The following is an 18,914-nucleotide window of genomic DNA, read 5'->3' on the forward strand; positions in this document are numbered from 1 at the left end:
GCATCAGTTCTTCCAATGAACACCCAGGACTGACCTCCTTTAGGATGGATCTCCTTGCAGTCCAAGGGACTCTCAAGAGTCTTCTCCAATACCACAGTTTATTCTTCGGCGCTCAGCTTTCTTCACAGTCCAACTTTCACATCCATACACGACCACTGGAAAACCATAGCCTTGACTAGAGGGACCTTAGTCGGCAAAGTAACGTCTCTGCTTTTTAATATGCTATCTAGGTTGGTCATAACTTTTCTTCCAAGGAGTAAGCGTCTTTTAATTTCATGGCTGCAATCACCTTCTGCAGTGATTTTGGAGCCCCCCCAAAAAAGTCTGACACTGTTTCCACTGTTTCCACATCTATTTCCCATGAAGTGATGGGACAAGATGCCATGATCTTCGTTTTCTGAATGTTGAGCTTTAAGCCAACTTTTTCACTCTCCTCTTTCACTTTCATCAAGAGGCTTTTTAGTTCCTCTTCACTTTCTGCCATAAGGGTGGTGTCATCTACATATCTAAATACCATAAAACCTCGACTAGCTGTAGAAAAAGGAAGATATAAGCATTAATGGGATTAGAAAAGTTATTTGGCATGATTGTGAACAGAGAAAGTAGCCTTTTACCTTCTGCCACTCAATTCTAGTTGAAAATCTTTTTTTTGACAATAAGTTACAGAAGCAGTAGAGTACAAGAATAATAGATAAAGTCAAATTTGTTAATGGAAAACAAAGCAAAGACAAAAGATAGGCCTCCTGAAACATAAATTGGTGAACCTAGTATCCAATACTAGAAAAATCCTGGAAATAATCTATTTAACTTTTGAAAAGACATGTGCTTTCTCTGTCTGCCCTCCCTTGTCAGATAAACTTGCCATTTGTTTCACAGAGAATGTCGAACCACAAAATGGAAACTTCCCACCATAAGATCTTATAAACTTAGCTCTGCCTTCACCTATCATTTCTGCCTTCTGTCCATTTCTATTTGAAAAATCAAAAAAGTCCCGTACATGACAAATCTTTCCACTAAGCTCCAGAAAATTTTCTTCGTCCATGTATTTCTTTAGGTTTCCTGCTCTGCAAATTAACCTTGCATTTTATTTTCTTTCAACTAGTTCCTTTTTTCTTTTACTTGCCCTCAACTTAAAAAAAAATTATTTTAATTGAAGGCTAATTACTTTACAGTATTGTAGTGGCTTTTGCCATACGTCTGTGTGAATCAGCCATGGATGTACACATGTCCCCCATCCTGAACCCCCCTCCCCATCCCATTCCTCAGGGTCCTCCCAGTGCACTGGCCCTGAGTGCCCTGTCTCATGCATTGAACCTGGACTGGTGATCTGTTTCACATATGGTAATATACATGTTTCAGTGCTAGTCTCTCATATCATCCCACCCTCTCCCTCTCTCACAGAAGACTGTTCTATACATCTGTGTCTCTTTTGTGGCCTCGCATATAGGGTTATCATTACCATCTTCCTAAATTCCATATATATGTATTAGTATACTGTATTGGTGTTTTCCTTTCTGGCTTACTTCACTCTGTATAATAGGCTCCAGTTTCATCCATCTCATTAGAACTGATTCAAATGCATTCTTTTCAATGGGTAATGGTGTATATGTACCACTGCTTTCTTATCCATTCATCTGCTGATGGACATCTAGGTTGCTTCCATGCCCTGGCTATTATAAACAGTGCTGCGATGAACATTGGGGTACATGTGTCTCTTTCAATTCTGGCTTCCTCGGTGTGTATGCCCAGCAGTGGCATTGCTGGGTTGTGTGGGAGTTCTATTTCCAGTTTTTTAAGGAATCTCCACACTGTTCTCCATAGTGGCTGTACTAGTTTGCATTCCCACCAACAGTGTAAGAGGGTTCCCTTTTCTCCACACCCTCTCCAGCATTTATTGCTTGTAGACTTTTGGATCGCAGCCATTCTGACTGGTGTGAAATGCTACCTCATTGTGGTTTTGATTTGCAGTTTTCTGTTAATGAGTTATGTTGAACACCTTTTCATGTGTTTGTTAGCCATCTGTATGTCTTCTTTGGAGAAATGTCTGTTTAGTCCTTTGGCCCATTTTTTCAGTTCTCTCATACTTACTAAAATATATGTATATATTTTGGTATTATTCCTCAAACCTATAAGCCCAGTCCAATCATGATAAAGATATCAAATTTATTTTAAAAATTTCTGACCCCATTGTGTAAACTTATACACACTCTCTTTCCTATCATAGCTAATTTGTGAGAGTTTTTGCCACTCACTCACTGTTCTACTTCCTTACTTTCAATTTACTCCTCAGTTTACATACATAGTCTGGTTTTAACCCTGCTACTCCACTGATTCTGATTTTGGCAGTCTTCTCTTGGCTAACAGCCTTTCTTTGGCTACATATAAAGGACTTTTTTTTTAAGCTTTTGACTAACTTAATTACCCAGTAGCATTTAACATAGTTGTCATTCTTGAAATATGCTATTCTCTTGGCTTCCCTCCTGGTTTTCCTTGTACTTCTCTTGTTACTTTTTTCCTCAGTCACTTCTGTAAGTTTCTCTGAACCTGCCCATCTTTTAAATGTTGGAGTTCTTTAGGGACTCTGTCCTGACTCACCTCTTAATCTTGCCTCTGTTCTTTGGTAATTCAGCTACTTCTGTGATATTAAATACCAACTCTATGCTTAAGACTACCAAATATATATCCCCAAGTGTCTTTCTTTGACTCCTATGAATACCACCAACTTCCCACTGAACATTCATGCTTAGATGTACTATAGGCAATTCAGTCACTTCTCAATCTGGCCCTTGCTTACCTCTCCAATGTAGGCTCTCTCTTTTCCTCCTATCTAACACTGTATTGAACTCGGTTCAGTGAATGTACCCTGCTCTCTCAGAGCAATACTCTCTATCATGGTCTAGGTTTCATCTTAGAGGTCACTTTCTCCAGAAAGTGTTCTTTTTCTCCTAACTGTGGATTTTTTTCTCTCCTCTTTGCTCTCCTCCTCTTTGCTCTCAAAACACTGTGTTTCTCCTCTCATTATATTTAACACAGTTGTTGTTGTTACCTGTTTGTTTCTTCTATTAGACTGTAATCCTGAAGAACGTAGATACCATTAACTATCATGTTTCCATTCATATCCTGGTTGTAGGCACACAATACATTCATCAGATGCATACATTAATGGATTTTAGGATCAAGTCAGGCTAAAAAAGTCTGTTTTCTTTTGGCAGAGTTTTTACACTGATATATGAAAGCCTTGCCTATCAATTGAGTTCTCTCCCATGATGAGATATGCCAATATGAGCTAGTACAGTTAAATGGATTCATAAACAGTTGATCAATCAGATTAATGATCCTGCAAACATGTAGAGAGGTTTATAGATGCAGTCCCCAAGTCTGTTTTCTATGTCCTATCATATTCAAAATTTTCTATTATCTACTTCTTTAAAGGCAGAGAAAACCACCTTATTAAGTATTCAGGTGATGTAAAGCTGCTGCTGCTGCTAAGTCACTTCAGTCGTGTCCAACTCTGTGCGACCCCATAGACATCAGCCCATGAGGCTCCCCCATCCCTGGGATTCTCCAGGCAAGAGTACTGGAGTGAGGTACCATTCCCTTCTCTGGATGTAAAGCTAGGTGGGAGATTTATTTAAAAATGAATAATATCCTTATAGTTTGAATTGGTCTTGACAATTTAGGATATTAACAGATTAAAAGTTACATATTTTCATTTCATAGGGATTAGTATAAAGCTGCAATTTAGGAAAAAAGTCATTTAATTTCATTTAACATTCAAGAAGAATGGGCTTTATATCTACTATGTTCTAGTCACTGGTGCTGAAGATGCAAAAAGAATAAACCGTACTTCCCACTCTTGAAATGGCTATTGTCTAATGAGCATGTTGAATTTAGATCATGGCATGTAATAGTCTCATTACATTTTATATACTCTGTGTAGAGGACATTTTGTGCTATTCTGGGCATCATATTAATTTTATAGCATATCTTGATATGAATTTTAAATACATAAATTGTATTTATTCAGGATAGTTTAGATTATGCTGTTACAATAATCCCCAAGTGTCGGTGGTTTATAACTGGTTATACCATATTGACTGGGAGCTCTGTTATGCAACTTCTCATTCTGTGACCCAGAGTGATGGAGCAACCATTATCTTAAACAAAACCATTTACTGTGGCAGAGGGAAAGAGAGCTGAAGAAGGTGTCATGTTGACAAATACATGCTGTGGCCCGATAGAGTAAAACAAAAGTGTGAACAATGACCTTTGGTCATAAGTAATTAACCAGAACCAGTCACATGCCTCACCAATCATGATGGATCCAGGAAGCTCAATCCTATTATATGCCTTAAGGCATATACAGATTTTTCCTGTTATATATGGGATCATATTTGTTTTTCATACATCTTGCAGATCTATCCATATCTATACGTAACTGTCTATCTCAGTCTCTTTAATAGTATTTCATAGTATGGATAGAGTACACTTTATTCAACCATAGTATGGATAGAGTACACTTTATTCAACCATTCCTGTTTGGAAAAGTAGTTATTCCCAGATTTTCACCATTACAACACATCCTGCATTGACCATCCTTGTACATGTGTATATTTCTGTGCATATGTATTTGGATTTCTTTAGTATAGAATCCTAGAAAAGGAATTCCTGAGCACTTTAAATTTTACCACATACTGCCAAAGTGCTATACCAGTTTATAATCCATAAACAGTGTATGAAAGTATACATTCCACTTTGGGAAGTATTTTGACACATTTGTATTGAAGGAAGAAAGAGTTGGAGAATGAAGGATATAAAAACCATCTAGCAATGAGTAACGATTGAAGACTTTTTCTCTAAACAGCTTGTGAATCTTTATATCCACTGTTAGGTTTGCTGATTGGACCAACGCTGGGAAAGATTTATCCCTTTTGCCTGTGACATTTCTAGTTATATCTTAATGGTCAGAACTCAACTACATGTCCAGTCATAAGGAAGGCTGGGAAATGAAGACTGTTTTGGAGGACTCTGTGCCAAGCCAAAATCTGTGATTTTTATAATTACTACAGAAAGAAGAAATAATAGTTTGAGATATAGTCAGTTTTTGTCATGCACCTGGACTTCTAGAATTGCTTATAACCAATTTTTTCCTCTTTGTTCACTTCCTTTTTGACTCTCTTTTTCTTTTCTGCTATCTCTTAGATGTTCCTCCTCCATAATTCCTCTTATCTCTTGTTTTCCCTTCTTTATCAATATGTCAGCTTTTTGCGTCTCCGTTTCCCTCATTTGATCAGCCTCTGCTTCTCTATTTGATCTATCTCTCCATGTCTCCTCTGTGTGTATTTTTTCTCTTTCCAATCTGTTTCTTTAGCTGTCTCTGTCTTCCTACTTCTGTATTTCTGGCTTCCTTGGTTTCAGTCTCCATGTCTCTTTGTTTTGACTTCAATTTGTAACTGTTAAAAAAATAGTAGAATGGGCTGACATGTCATACAGTTGTTTTCATATAATAGGAAAGAGTTAAGGGTATGGGGGATAGGGCATCAAATGATTTCTTGATTGGTTGATGTCTGGACTATATAACTATTGAAGTTTTCCAAATTTGAATCAAATTGAGAACCAACTGTTCCTTCTGAGTAGGTAAAATCTAATTTAAATTATTGTATCTTTGTTTCCTGATTGAAAATATAATAAGACCTCAGGGTCATCTCTATATGAATACCAGACTTCATTGCAGATGACTGGAATTAGAAGATATAAGAGATTGAGATGAATGTGTGTTAGAACTGCCTTTGAAAGTTAATTATCTTTTTATATGTAATCTGTGATATATATATAGATTGTGTATGTGTTTGTAATTTCTAATTTGTTTGAGATTATATTAACATATATATGACTGACTGGTCCAAATGATTGGAAGACATCATAAATAACAAAACTGTCTCTTGCAAGATTGTATTAAGAAATGATATTATTGAATATTCTCTGCAACCTAGCTGATATATCTAGTTGGCCCTTTCAGTTGTGTCAAAATATAGTCATAAATTAAACATGTTTTGGCTTCTAGAGTCAAGAGACCATCATACAGATATTTTAAAAAAAATTAACATGAATCAGAATCCTGACATGCCTGCTACTTTAAAGGAGGAAGAAAGTAAAGTGGAGAAGGTAATTTACAAACTATACTTGAAAACCATTTGAACATAACATTCTTATTACAATTATCTGCCAAAAGATTTAGTTCAATTACATTTTTGAAAACTCTTGTCAAGATGGCCCTTCTCGTATTAAGATTTGGTACTCAAAGGAGAGGAATGTACCTTCATGAGCCATTGTGCCAGTGTCTTCAGGTTTTAGAATTGCTTATGTGGCCTTTTAGGATTTTTACATAATGAACATAGGAAATCAGTAAATACAAAGCCCTCAGGGGGATATGAACTTTAGGAATGAGGATCACTGCATATTTATAGCCACAGTAAGAGGAAGACCCTTTTTGGAGGGAGAAAAGTAATTTCAAAATAATGGAATAGCAGCATAATTGCATCACATCAAATATACATGCTTCTGTACACTTTCTTCACACAACAGTAAATTGGTTGTAAAAATCACCAAGAGAAAAAATTTATAATGTAATAAACCTAAATTTCAGTATAAGATTTCCAGGGGATAACCTGAGCAGCTTCTGACACTTTAGTGTTTAAACACATGTGTGGAAACGTATATTGGGAATCCAGTGGTCACATTTCTTGATCATTTACTATATTTCAGGTTATTTGCTACTGCAGATGAACATTGTTATGAGACTGATTGCAATGGTCTTTCTTTTTGACTGTTTGAATTGATAGTTTGGCAGGTTTCCCCTTTCAATGGCAAATCTGAATCACCTACTGAACATGCTATCAAACACTCTTCTTACTTTATATTCCCTTAGCACTTAACATATACAGGTTGTTCTTTACTGTCTTGTACTTGGCTAAGCACTCTGGCATGCATGCACATTAGACAGGAAGAAACGATGTTTTATAATCCTACACATGGTTTACAAGTCCTATAGTATCTTATTACTAGGGCAAATATAGTTTACTAGTGGTTAACAGCTTGGACTTTGTAGTCTTAAAGAACTAAAATTAAATCCTTTCTTCCTTAATTTACTATTGTTGTGGCCTTCGATAAGTCACAAGTATCAGTTTTCTGAAAAGTAAAATGAAGATAATAATAGCTCACAAGGTCATTAATAGGTTACAGTTCAATGCATTGTCTGGCACACACAAAATGCTCAATAAGTTATTATCATAAAGTGTAATAGTTATTCATCAAAGTTTGTTAAATTAATAAATGCTTCTATGGAAATAGATTAGCAAATATACAGATTAAAAAACTCAACACATTATTTTTCTAATCCCCACTGACTTGAATTGACAAGACAGGGTGTATATGGAATAATTTTGTGGTTAACATATTCAATTCCAATGATGATTTTGCTAGTCAAAGTCAAGCACTAAGCTTTTAATTTCACAGATAATAGGAAGGGGTCAATTAAATAAGGAAATAGAGGTATTTTTTTGTCAGCTATTTTCTACTCTTAATATCTCTGAATAACAGATATAAAATATAGTTCTTTGGGTGAAAAATGTAACTACTGGGTAAAGTAATATTTTAAAAAGTCTTTTTCAAATGATCTTTAATTTTGTCATCATTGATAAAATATTAGAATCCATAAAATGATATTTTGTCTTGGCAAATTATAGCCCTTATAAACTGTCAGCTTTTAGATAGAAATAGTAAAGATACAATTATGAATAAGATGGGTTGAGGGTAGGGAGAATATGGAAGACTCCTAATATCAAACCAACAAGGTTGAGTTGGTGAGTGAGTGAATACAGGAGGAGGAAGTAAATCAGAGATGAGCCAATAGCCAATGTTCTTATAAAAGTCATTGGGGGTGTGATATAAGTTCCAAAAAAAATTGAGGCAGGATAGGAGAACTGGAATGTGCCTGTGGTTCAGGAAAATTTTGAATAATGAGCCTTCTTTTGAAAGCACAGCACGTACATAATCTTTTGAGCTAGAAATTGGACAGTTGTTATAAAACAAAGAATTGTGTGGAGCTTACAATGGCATTTTCACAGTCGTGGTATACGATCTCTCCTAAAAGCAGACCCAAAGACAAAAATTAGTTTATTAGAGTTTCTCAGTGGCACAGTGATAAAGAATGTCCCTGCCAATGCAGGAGATGATGGTTTGATCCCTGGGTTGGGACAGTCCCCTAGAGTAGGAAATGGCAACCCACTCCAGTATTCTTGCCTAGGAAATCCAATGGACAGTGGAACCTGGCAGGGTGCAGTCCATGGGGTTGCAAAGAATCGAACATGACTGAGCAGACAGTTTATTTGGGAGGTAATCTCAGCAAGTACTGAAAGGGAATGGCAAGGTCAGAGTAGAAGGGAGGAAAATCAAAGTGTGTTAATGAGCAGTTTGCCACTTAAACCTACTGGAACATTCCAAGAAGTCAGAAAGCTGGGCTATTTATTCACCAACTCCTATCATTGAATGGGAATCACTCATGGTGCATTAACAACTTGGAACTTCCAGTCAGCCTCCTATGGTATTCAAGCTACTTTTGCAGATAGAGAAGCACCTCTGGCAAAGACACATAGGAATACTTCTATGCAGATGACTTTTGGGAGGGCCAAGAGGATATGAGTATGGTACCAAGAGAGTCTGCTACAGCAGAAGATGGGCCCATCTCAGATTTGAATAATTGTTTATTAGATAATGGACTCTGGCTCAGTGGTAAATAATCCACCTGCCAATACAGGAGTTCTGAGTTCAGTCCCTGGTTTGGGAAGATCCCCTGGGGGAGGAAATGGCAACCCACTCTTGTATTCTTGCCTGGGAAATTCCATGGACAGAGGAACCTGTCAGGGTTTGGTCCACAGGGTCTCAAAAGACTCAGATCCAACTTAGTAACTAAAACAACAACAACAACATATTAGATAAGAGACATTCTATTTCAAATAAATGGGTAACTTGGGGGGAAAAACACTAAAAGCTATAATTTGTTTGTATTATTGAACTCTTGATATGATGTATTCTACATTGATATTCTCCTTTAATTTATTAAAATATTTACTGATAACCTATCATGTATCAAGCTCTATGATAGATGCTGAGAATATAACAGTTAATGACTAAGTGACTGCCCTCATAGCTTACATTCTAGTGGTCAAGGAGCGGGCAAACACAACGAAGCTAATGAATGTAACTGACTTATCAAGTTTCAACTCATTGAAGTATAAACACGAAATGGTACAATTTTTTCCTAATAATTCCTACTTCAAGTGCTGTGCTGTATTTTCTTTTGCCGATAGGAGTCAGGGAAAGTAGTAAAAATTTCAGTCTGATGCTATCATTCATCAGATATTTTCTGAGTTTCATTCTGATTTTAAAGTCTTTCTCTTAGTCCAAGATCCTGTCTGATTCAAATATTGCATCATCCTTTTTTATTTTTTTTCCACACAGATGAGACATGTGGCTCTCATGGCTAGGAATTTGGTGTGTGCGTTGTAGGTTTTCATGCATTTACCCCTTTCCACCTCTTTTCTCTGTACTTTTTCCTTTGGTGTTTCATTGGAGAGGTGTGACAGGATAAAAGAGAGGGGGAAAAAATGCTTCGATTGTTTGTGTCTTTCTCCTTGGTTGGTCATAACAGCTCTTCCAGCTGTCTATGTGTGTGGCATAAATAGGCAATAGTTACTACAGGCTAATGAGATTCTCCTCCAAGCGTCTCCTCTGGACGTTGGAAATCCCTGGCAAGATTTGTTTTCCCTAAGAGTTGCAGCTCGTGGCATCATACTTTCCTCTCAATTGTACTCATTTTGCCCCATGTTGCAAAGCCTACAACAAGAATCATCTATGTACCCAATCTTATGTAGATCTTTGGTAATATGTCAAATCCAACTGGAAAGATTGAGGGCAGGAGAAAGGTGCAACAGAGAATGATTGTTGGATGGCATCATCGAATCAATGGGCATGAGTTTGAGCAGACTCCAGGAGATAGTGAGGGACAGGAACAGAAATTTGGTGTGTGTTCAGGATGGGAAGGGATTAGTTTTGGCCTCCTGGTCATCTGGAAATCACCAACATACCATCTTGCCCCAGGGCTCTCTATTCCTGCCTCAGTGGTACAAGGGAAGTCCAGCATGTCAACTGGACTTTCTTTGTTATCAAAGAAAGCCTTATCAAGCAAAGTCCTTCTTTGTTATCAAAAGACCTCCTCTTCCTTCTGAGGACTCCGTTTATTGATGGAGTTGGGGGACAGTATGATAAGGAACTAGCTGCCCTGAATAGCTGAACTGGTAGCCTCATACAACAAACTGGAATTTCCCTGAATTTAAGGTATCAGATGGATCTTTTTTGGTCAATTCTGGGAAAATAAGATACTACCCAGCTCTTGAAGAAGGCACTGGCAACCCACTCCAGTACTCTTGCCTTGAAACTCCCATGGATGGAGGAGCCTGATGGGCTGCAGTCGTGGGGTCGCTAAGAGTCGGACATGACTGAGCGACTTCTTTCACTTTTCACTTTCATGCATTGGAGAAGGAAATGGCAACCCACTCCAGTGTTCTTGCCTGGAGAGTCCCAGGGACGGAGGAGCCTGGTGGGCTGCCGTCTATGGGGTCGCACAGAGTCGGACACGACTGAAGTGACTTAGCAGCTCTTGATATCATCCTTTTACCCTTTCATTCTGGATCATATTCTGCACTTTTAGGTACAAACCAATTATTGAGAAAAAAATCTTTATATGGAATTCTGGCTGTTTAAATCCAGTGCCTGTTCTTGTCGTACATTCATTATTTCAGGGATCACTTTGGTTTCACATTCATGGTTCCCTAGGCTGTTTTTCTATCTTGGATTTATAATGAGCCCAGTGTACCTCTTTGATGCTTATATTCTGCTTTTTAAAGGATTCTAGATGAATCCTTATACAGGAACTGATTTACTGAAGTCTTAACCCAATGGGATAAATACTTAAAAACATTTTTTTCCTCAAATGCCTACTGATCACACTTCAGTTTTGTGGGATCTTTAACAATATCTCAGTTCAATTCTGTACTTTTCTCAGTTATTTTTCATTTTGGAACAGTTTTATTCCAATTATTTAAGATTCAAGGCTGTTTATTCTATTTTATTATTATTTTAAAAATTATTTATTAATTGTTGGCCATCTTCGTTGCTGCACGGGTGTTTCTCTAGTCGTGGTGGGGGGATATTCCTTGTGATGCCAGAGTTTCTCATTGTGTGTGGGTTTCAGGTAGTTGCAGCATGCAGGCTCAGTAGTTGCGGCTCCCGGGCTCTAGAGCACATGGGCCTAGTTGCTCTGAGGCATGTGGGATCTTCTGGAACAGAATGGAACCCTTTTCTCTTGCACTGGCAGGCTGATTCCCTACCGCTGAGCCACCAGAGAAGCCCCGGGGCTGTAGATTTTAAAGCATCAGTGTCAAAGTTGAGTAAAAATGATTCCTGTCATGTAGCTAAACACAGTACTTGTAAGTGCTAATCAGTCTTATGAATAAAACAAGCAAGGAGGTAAGCTTGTGAATGACAGAGTGAGACTTGAAGATTGGGTAGGCAGGAAAGGCCTTTTTGTGGAACTGAGACCTATTGGATGTTAAAGAATGTAAGTGAAGAGTGGGGAGGGGTATCTCAGAAGGAAAGACCTCACAATGCAAAGGTCAGGAGGTGGAAATGACTAAGGTTTGTTCCAGTGACAGGTATAATGATGTCCATCGTGGCTGGAGCATAGCCAATGAGGAGGAATATCAAACAGGTGGCAGCACCCTTCCTGCAGGCCCATGAGACTCGAATGAAAGGACTTCAGATTTTACTCTAAATCCAGTGGGAAATCATTGAAAAGTTCTAAAGCGGGAAACTTTGACATGATGCAATTGTGAACTTTCATATTTTCTTCCATTTGCATAAAAATAAAGCCAGAAATCACCAAAATGTCATTGTTTCTGTAATGTGCCTTTAAGATGTGTGAAATTATAGCTGTTGCTTTGTTGAGGCCAAGATCTGTGATTCAAACTTCATATCCTTTTTTGACTTTTCAGCTGCCAAGGAAAGTGAACGATGAAGCCACCATTTCTTTTGGCTCTTGTAGTCAGTTCTGTAGTCAGCACAAATTTGAAGATGGTGTCAAAGAGAAATTCTGGTAAGTGGTTGGCAACTTCTCATGATTTGGTCAAAAATATGTGCTTTCTTGTGAGCATCTACAGAGCATCTGTGTCTTTAACTATGAATATCTTTAAACAGAATCACTTGTAATCCAGCTATGTTGGAAAGTAGCCAAGGCAAAAATGAGATTTTAGCCTACCACTGAGAAAATGTTGGGAAACCAGTGGAATTTTGTTCAATTTCAATGGCAGTATACTCTCAGTTGGACAATGATTGGTTCAGGGCCTTTTTAGGTTTGGTTACATTTGCTAGTGAATATACACCTGAGAGTGAACATTTGCAACTGAGAAGACGGGAAACCTTTCAAAGTATATATTCTTTGTCTCCTAATTGTGTCTGCCATGTTACAGTTTAAATGAAAGCTTTTGACAAATATCAGTGAGCTTTAGTTCTTCGCATCTTCACATTTGCACCAAATCCCTAACAGGCAGAGGTTTAAAGCTGCTGAGTTTGGACATATTAGCTAATTGCCTGAAGAGGAATTTCTTGAGAAGAAATATCTTTCCTAGAATATAGTGGTCTGGCAGGCAGCCATGATTGTACTGAAAGATTAGCTGTAGCCAGTAGATATCCCAATCAAAGTTTAATCATTGTTTAATAACACTTGGATATATGTCTTTCAGCTTTGATTATACATTTTAGCTATAATTACAAACCATGCATGAGATTTTAAGAATTGATTTTCTGTCTGTAATCATTCCAGTAAGACAGTGAGGACTGTATTATTATGTGGAAACAAAAGACTATGATGGGGTTTTCTGCTGGCTTCTAATTCACTTATATCCTAGAATTAAATGTATAGTCTTTACTTTCTCATTAAGTATAAAACCCAGGCAAAAAACCCAGGCAATAAGTACATGCCTATTTCTCAAAGCAATAAATACTCACAGGAGCTTGGAATTTGGTTAATACTTGTTTTCTAAGGTGAGAATACTTAATAATTCAAATTGCTAAAGAATAGTATTGTTCTTCAGATGATAGTGTATTAAGTCTTCACAAAAGTGGTTCACAGGTAATACAATAGAGTAACACTACTGAGGTCCAAAGGATTCTGAAATGGTAAAGATAGGAGAATATATTGGCTTTTCCTTTCCTATTAAATACTTACATATGTCTTTAACATGTATTTCTATATTGGGACTCTCTTTGAGCTGTATTTGTGTGTAACATTTTACCTATAGTATCTTCAACTTGGCATGTTTTATGTAACATGTTTTATGTTTTATGTTGTATGTCTTTCCTTGCCTTACTTTGAAGTCACATTTTCACTTTCAATCTTGGCTCAGATTGATTATTGCTGAAATAAAATACTTAGAGATATTCCTTACTAGCAATATAGCCTTTTGGACTGGATCCCAATTTCCTCACTTGGTTATGTCATAATATCTGCAGCAGAGTCTGAAAGTAAAAAAAAAAAAAATTAATTGAGAGCTTAAAAAGCCATCTATATTATGATAACTTAATTCAAGTAAAAATCTATCTGAAAAACAAAAATAAGTGTCTACCTGTGTATGCTGTCTTGTTTTCTTGATTGCTTGTTGCTTATGAGGAAGGATGCTGTTAAAAAAATATATATATATGTACACACACACACACACATATGTAGATGTAGTTTTCATTGATGTGCAGATGTCCTTAAAGATCAACTTTTTAACGCTTTGTCCCCTTATTCTTTACTCATCAGCTGTGAGACTGGCTTCGGGTTCTTAGCTTTGTCTTCTTAGTATGGGCAAGTGGTGTCATATCTTCAGTGAGCTTTATTGAAGAAACGTCCTGAAAGATAGTCCCCTTAGAGTGAATGTGTTTGACTGATTTCAGTCTCCCCTTGCCCATCTGTTTACCTTCAACTAGGATATATAGTAATTATAATATTGGTATAAAACTTTTTGTACAGATTTGGGCAGTGGACATGGCTTGAATACAGTTGGTCTTTTTTCCTACAGCTTCTTGCTTCTATTTACAGGAAGAAAGGGAAGACTAATAGGTTGATGATGGGTTGTGCATGTCTGTGTTCTTTTTTATTTCAAAATTTGGAAACAAGAAATAAGCATGAAATGCGTAAAAGACATCCTAAGTTGATGAAAGGGGCTTCCCAGGTGGCTCATTGGTAAAGTGGTAAAAAACTGCCAATAGAGGAGACGTGAGAGACACAGGTTTGATCCTTGGGGTGTGAAAATTCTCTGGAGAAGCAAGTGGCAACCCATTCCAGTATTCTTGCCTGGGAAATCCCATAGACAAAGGAACCTGGCAGGCTACAGTCCATGGGGTCGCAAAAGAGTCAGGCATGTCTTAGTGGCTAAAAGATAGCAATAATAAAGTTGATGAAAGTGGAGGTCCTTTGGAGCAGTTCTTTTCACTCTTTCCCTATATTTAGCCACTTTCATCATAACCCCTGTCCTAGCCCCAGTACTGCTGTTAATATTGCTTTATGTAGGAAATAGAATTATTTGCATTCTCATTATGGTGATCCTATTTGAGTTGGCCTTATCACTTGATGAACATTAAAAGTTGCTCTGGCAAATCTGTAATACAAAATTTTGTTTCATAGAGTCTGTGAGGTCCTTTGGCCTTTCCCAGTTAAAGAAATATGGATGAAACTTGCATAGTTGTTAGTAGAATTACCAGCAGAACTTTTATTTTATCCCCTTATTTCTTTCCTTAAAGTCAAAAATGAAAAATGATTGTGCCCTTTACTCATTAACATTTATAACTGTTTAGTGCCAGATGTGGTATCAGTTATACTGATTTCTGTGCAGTTCATTATAAACAGGAATCCCTTTCACTAAGATCCTATAAATACTTATGCCAAGTACCTCCATATGCATACAACAGACTACCAAGGAGTGGAAGTTCCTTTTTCTGTTCTTGTCAATCAGGCAAAATAATAAAAAAATTCAATGAAAAAAAATCTAGTCTGGGCACATTGAAACAAACCTCCTGTTTTTTGGTATTATGTAATTTTTATAAGCCATAGCAAAGGTTATGCTTTTAGGTAATGCCCATTCACACTAGCTAAACCCAGTCATCAACCCTTTCTTGGGAAACAGTAAAGATGACTCTGAGATTGCATCTAGAGCTTGGTCACATTAGAACATACTAAAATGCACAGCATCTAATTTCAAGGATTATAAATTGTGGGTGTGTCATCTTACTCACAGAATACTCATGAGTTCATGCAGCACTGGCCTTCTCTAAATTTAGTACTAAATAGATAAGGTCATTTAGAAAGTCTACTCTAATGAAGAAATATGTTTACTTAAAGTTGTCTTTATGGCAGGGAATTGGCTAATATCATGACAAAGGCTAATGGCAGAAATATCTAGTAGAGGACTTTTAATTGTGTGAAATTAATTTTTAATTGGATGCATGGGGAAATAACTCTTTCTCAGGAAGAGATCACTTGGGGGCTTCTATTTAACTATTTTGCCTAACCTGAAATATTATGTTCCTAGGGTATCAGTTCAGTTCAGTCACTCAGTTGTGTCCGACTCTTTGCAACCCCATAAATCACAGCACGCCAGGCCTCCCTGTCCATCACCAACTCCCAGAGTTCACTCAGACTCACGTCCATCGAGTCCGTGATGCCATCCAGCCATCTCATCCTCTGTCATCCCCTTCTCCTCCTGCCCCCAATCCCTCCCAGCATCAGAGTCTTTTCCAGTGAGTCAACTCTTCGCATGAGGTGGCCAAAGTACTGGAGTTTCAGCTTTAGCATCATTCCTTCCAAAGAAATCCCAGGGTTGATCTCCTTCAGAATGGACTGGTTGGATCTCCTTACAGTCCAAGGGACTCTCAACAGTCTTCTCCAACACCACACTTCAAAAGCATCAATTCTTTGGTGCTCAGCCTTCTTCACAGTCCAACTCTCATATCCATACATGACTACTAGAAAAACCATAGCCTTGACTAGACAGACCTTAGTCGGCAAAGTAATGTCTCTGCTTTTGAATATGCTATCTAGGTTGGTCACAACTTTTCTTCCAAGGAGTAAGCATCTTTTAATTTCATGGCTACAGTCACCATCTGCAGTAATTTTGGAGCCCCCCAAAATAAAGTCTGACACTGTTTCCACTGTTTCCCCATCTATTTCCCATGAAGTGATGGGACCGGATGCCATGATCTTCGTTTTCTGAATGTTGAGCTTTAAGCCAACTTTTTCACTCTCCTCTTTTACTTTCATCAAGAGGCTTTTTAGTTCCTCTTCACTTTCTGCCATGTACTTTATTTGGCGGGGTGGGGGGACAGGACGGGCATTAACTTGTCCACTTTGCTTTTTTCTTGCTTTTGTTGCTACTGTTGCTTAGGCAATGTTGGAATTCAGCTCTCCTAGCCTGGATTGCCTCATTAGAAGGAAAATAAATAGGGTTACCAACTTGATGAGAGAGTTTGTTTAATTCTGAACCCAAATTTGGTCATCTTGGAGTCAGTACATCTGGAGGATTACCATAATAAAGCTATTTTTCAGTGATTTAGTGTTTGAAGGAAACTGAAGAAGTACCAAGATATCTTAAACAGCTACAGAAATGTAGTCCCTTGTGGTAATGAGGATGCAAAGGCCTTCTGGCACAAGGTGGGTAATTTTAGATACATTTTGGATTGACTTGATGGGGGTTCCTTTTTTGCCATGTCAAGTATTTTTTATTTTTATTTGTATAGAGTATTGGAATTTGTAGGACCTACGTTGTAGAGATACTCAATTCTGTTATGTTCCTCTAAAGGGTATTGCTGGATTTAACTCAGATGACCATTATATCTATTATTGTGGGCAAGAATCCCTAAGAATAAATGGAGTAGCCATCATAGTTGACAAAAGAGTCCGAAATGCAGTACTTGGATGCAGTCTCAAAATAGACAGAATGATCTCTGTTCGTTTCCAAGGCAAACCATTCAGTATCACAGTTATCCAAGTCTATGCCCCAACCAGTAATGCTGAAGAAGCTGAAGTTGAACGGTTCTATGAAGACCTACAAGACCTTCTAGAACTAACACCCAAAAAAGATGTCCTTTTCATTGTAGGGGACTGGAATGCAAAAGTAGGAAGTCAAGAAACACCTGGAGTAACAGGCAAATTTGGCCTTGAAATACAAAATGAAGCAGGGCAAAGGCTAACAGAATTCTGCCAAGAGAATGCACTGGTCATAGCAAATACCTTCTTCCAACAACACAGGAGAAAACTCTACATATGGACATCACCAGATGCTCATCACTGAAATCAGATTGATTATATTCTTTGCACCCAAAGGTGGAGAAGCTCTATACAGTCAGCTAAAACAAGACCAGGAGCTGACTGTGGCTCAGGTCATGAACTCCTTATTGCCAAATTCAGACTTAAATTAAAGAAAGTGGGGAAAACCACTAGACCATTCAGGTATGACCTAAATCAAATCCCTTACAATTATGCATTGGAAGTGAGAAATAGATTTAAGGGACTAGATCTTATAGAGAGAGTACCTGATGAACTATGGACGGAGGTACAGGAAACAGGGATCAAGACCATCCCCAAGAAAAAGAAATGCCAAAAAGCAAACTGGCTGTCTGAGGAGGCCTTACAAATAGCTGTGAAAAGAAGAGAAGCCAAAATCAAATGAGAAAAGGAAAGATATACCAGTTTGAATGCAGAGTTTCAAAGAATAGGAAGGAGAGATAAGAAAGCCTTCCTAAGTGATCAGTGCAAAGAAATAGAGGAAAACAATACAATGGGAAAGACTAGAGATCTCTTCAAGAAAATTAGAGATATCAAGGGAACATTTCATGCAAAGATGTGCACAATAAAAGACAGAAATGGTATGGACCTAACAGAAGGAGAAGGTATTAAGAAGTGGCAAGAATACACAGAAGAACTGTACAAAAAAGATCTTCATGACCCAAATAATCACGATGGTGTGATCACTCACTCAGAGTCAGACATCCTGGAATGTGAAGTCAAGTGGGCCTTAGGAAGCATCACTATGAATAAAGCTAGTGGAGATGATGGAATTCCAGTTGAGCTATTTCAAATCCTGAAAGATGATGCTGTGAAAGTGCTGCACTCAATATGCCAGCACATTTGGAAAACTCAGCAGTGGCCACAGGACTGGAAAAGGTCAGTTTTCATTCTAGTTCCAAAGGAAGGCAATGTCAAAGAATGTTCAAACTACTTCATAATTGCACTCATCTCACACACTAGCGAAGTAATGCTCAAAATTCTCCAAGCCAGAGTTCAACAGTACGTGAACCGTGAACTTCCAGATGTTCAAGCTGGTTTTAGCAAAGGCAGAGGAACCAGAGATCAAATTGCTAACATCCGCTGAATCATCAAAAAAGCAAGAGAGTTCCAGAAAAACATCTATTTCTGCTTTATTGACTATGCCAAAGCCTTTGACTGTGTGGATCACAATAAACTGTGGAAAATTCTGAAAGAGATGGGAATACTAGACCACATAACCTGCCTCTTGAGAAATCTGTATGCAGGTCAGGAAGCAACAGTTAGAACTGGACATGGAACAACAGATTGGTTCCAGATAGGAAAAGGAGTACCTCAAGGTTGTATATTGTCACCCTGCTTATTTAACTTCTATGCAGAGTACATCATGAGAAACGCTGGGCTGGAAGAAGCACAAGCTGGAATCAAGATTGCTTGGAGAAATATCAATAACCTCAGATATGCAGATGACACCACCCTTATAGCAGAAAGTGAAGAA

The 18,914-nt window shown here is 37.8% G+C and overlaps 1 protein-coding gene across 1 annotated transcript in view; it reads left to right on the forward strand.

The window, feature by feature from the left end:
• IL1RAPL2 (interleukin 1 receptor accessory protein like 2) overlaps nt 1–18,914 on the forward strand; it is a 1,194,055-nt gene that overhangs the window by 73,808 nt on the left and 1,101,333 nt on the right. Inside the window, exon 2 of the mRNA XM_070291065.1 lies at nt 12,111–12,211. Within this exon, the coding sequence (XP_070147166.1) occupies nt 12,130–12,211 (82 nt within the window). The 5' untranslated portion in view covers nt 12,111–12,129. The remainder of the gene's footprint in view (nt 1–12,110; nt 12,212–18,914) is intronic.

The sequence above is a fragment of the Ovis canadensis genome, chromosome X, assembly GCF_042477335.2.
Source record: "Ovis canadensis isolate MfBH-ARS-UI-01 breed Bighorn chromosome X, ARS-UI_OviCan_v2, whole genome shotgun sequence".
NCBI classification, from domain to species: Eukaryota; Metazoa; Chordata; class Mammalia; order Artiodactyla; family Bovidae; genus Ovis; species Ovis canadensis.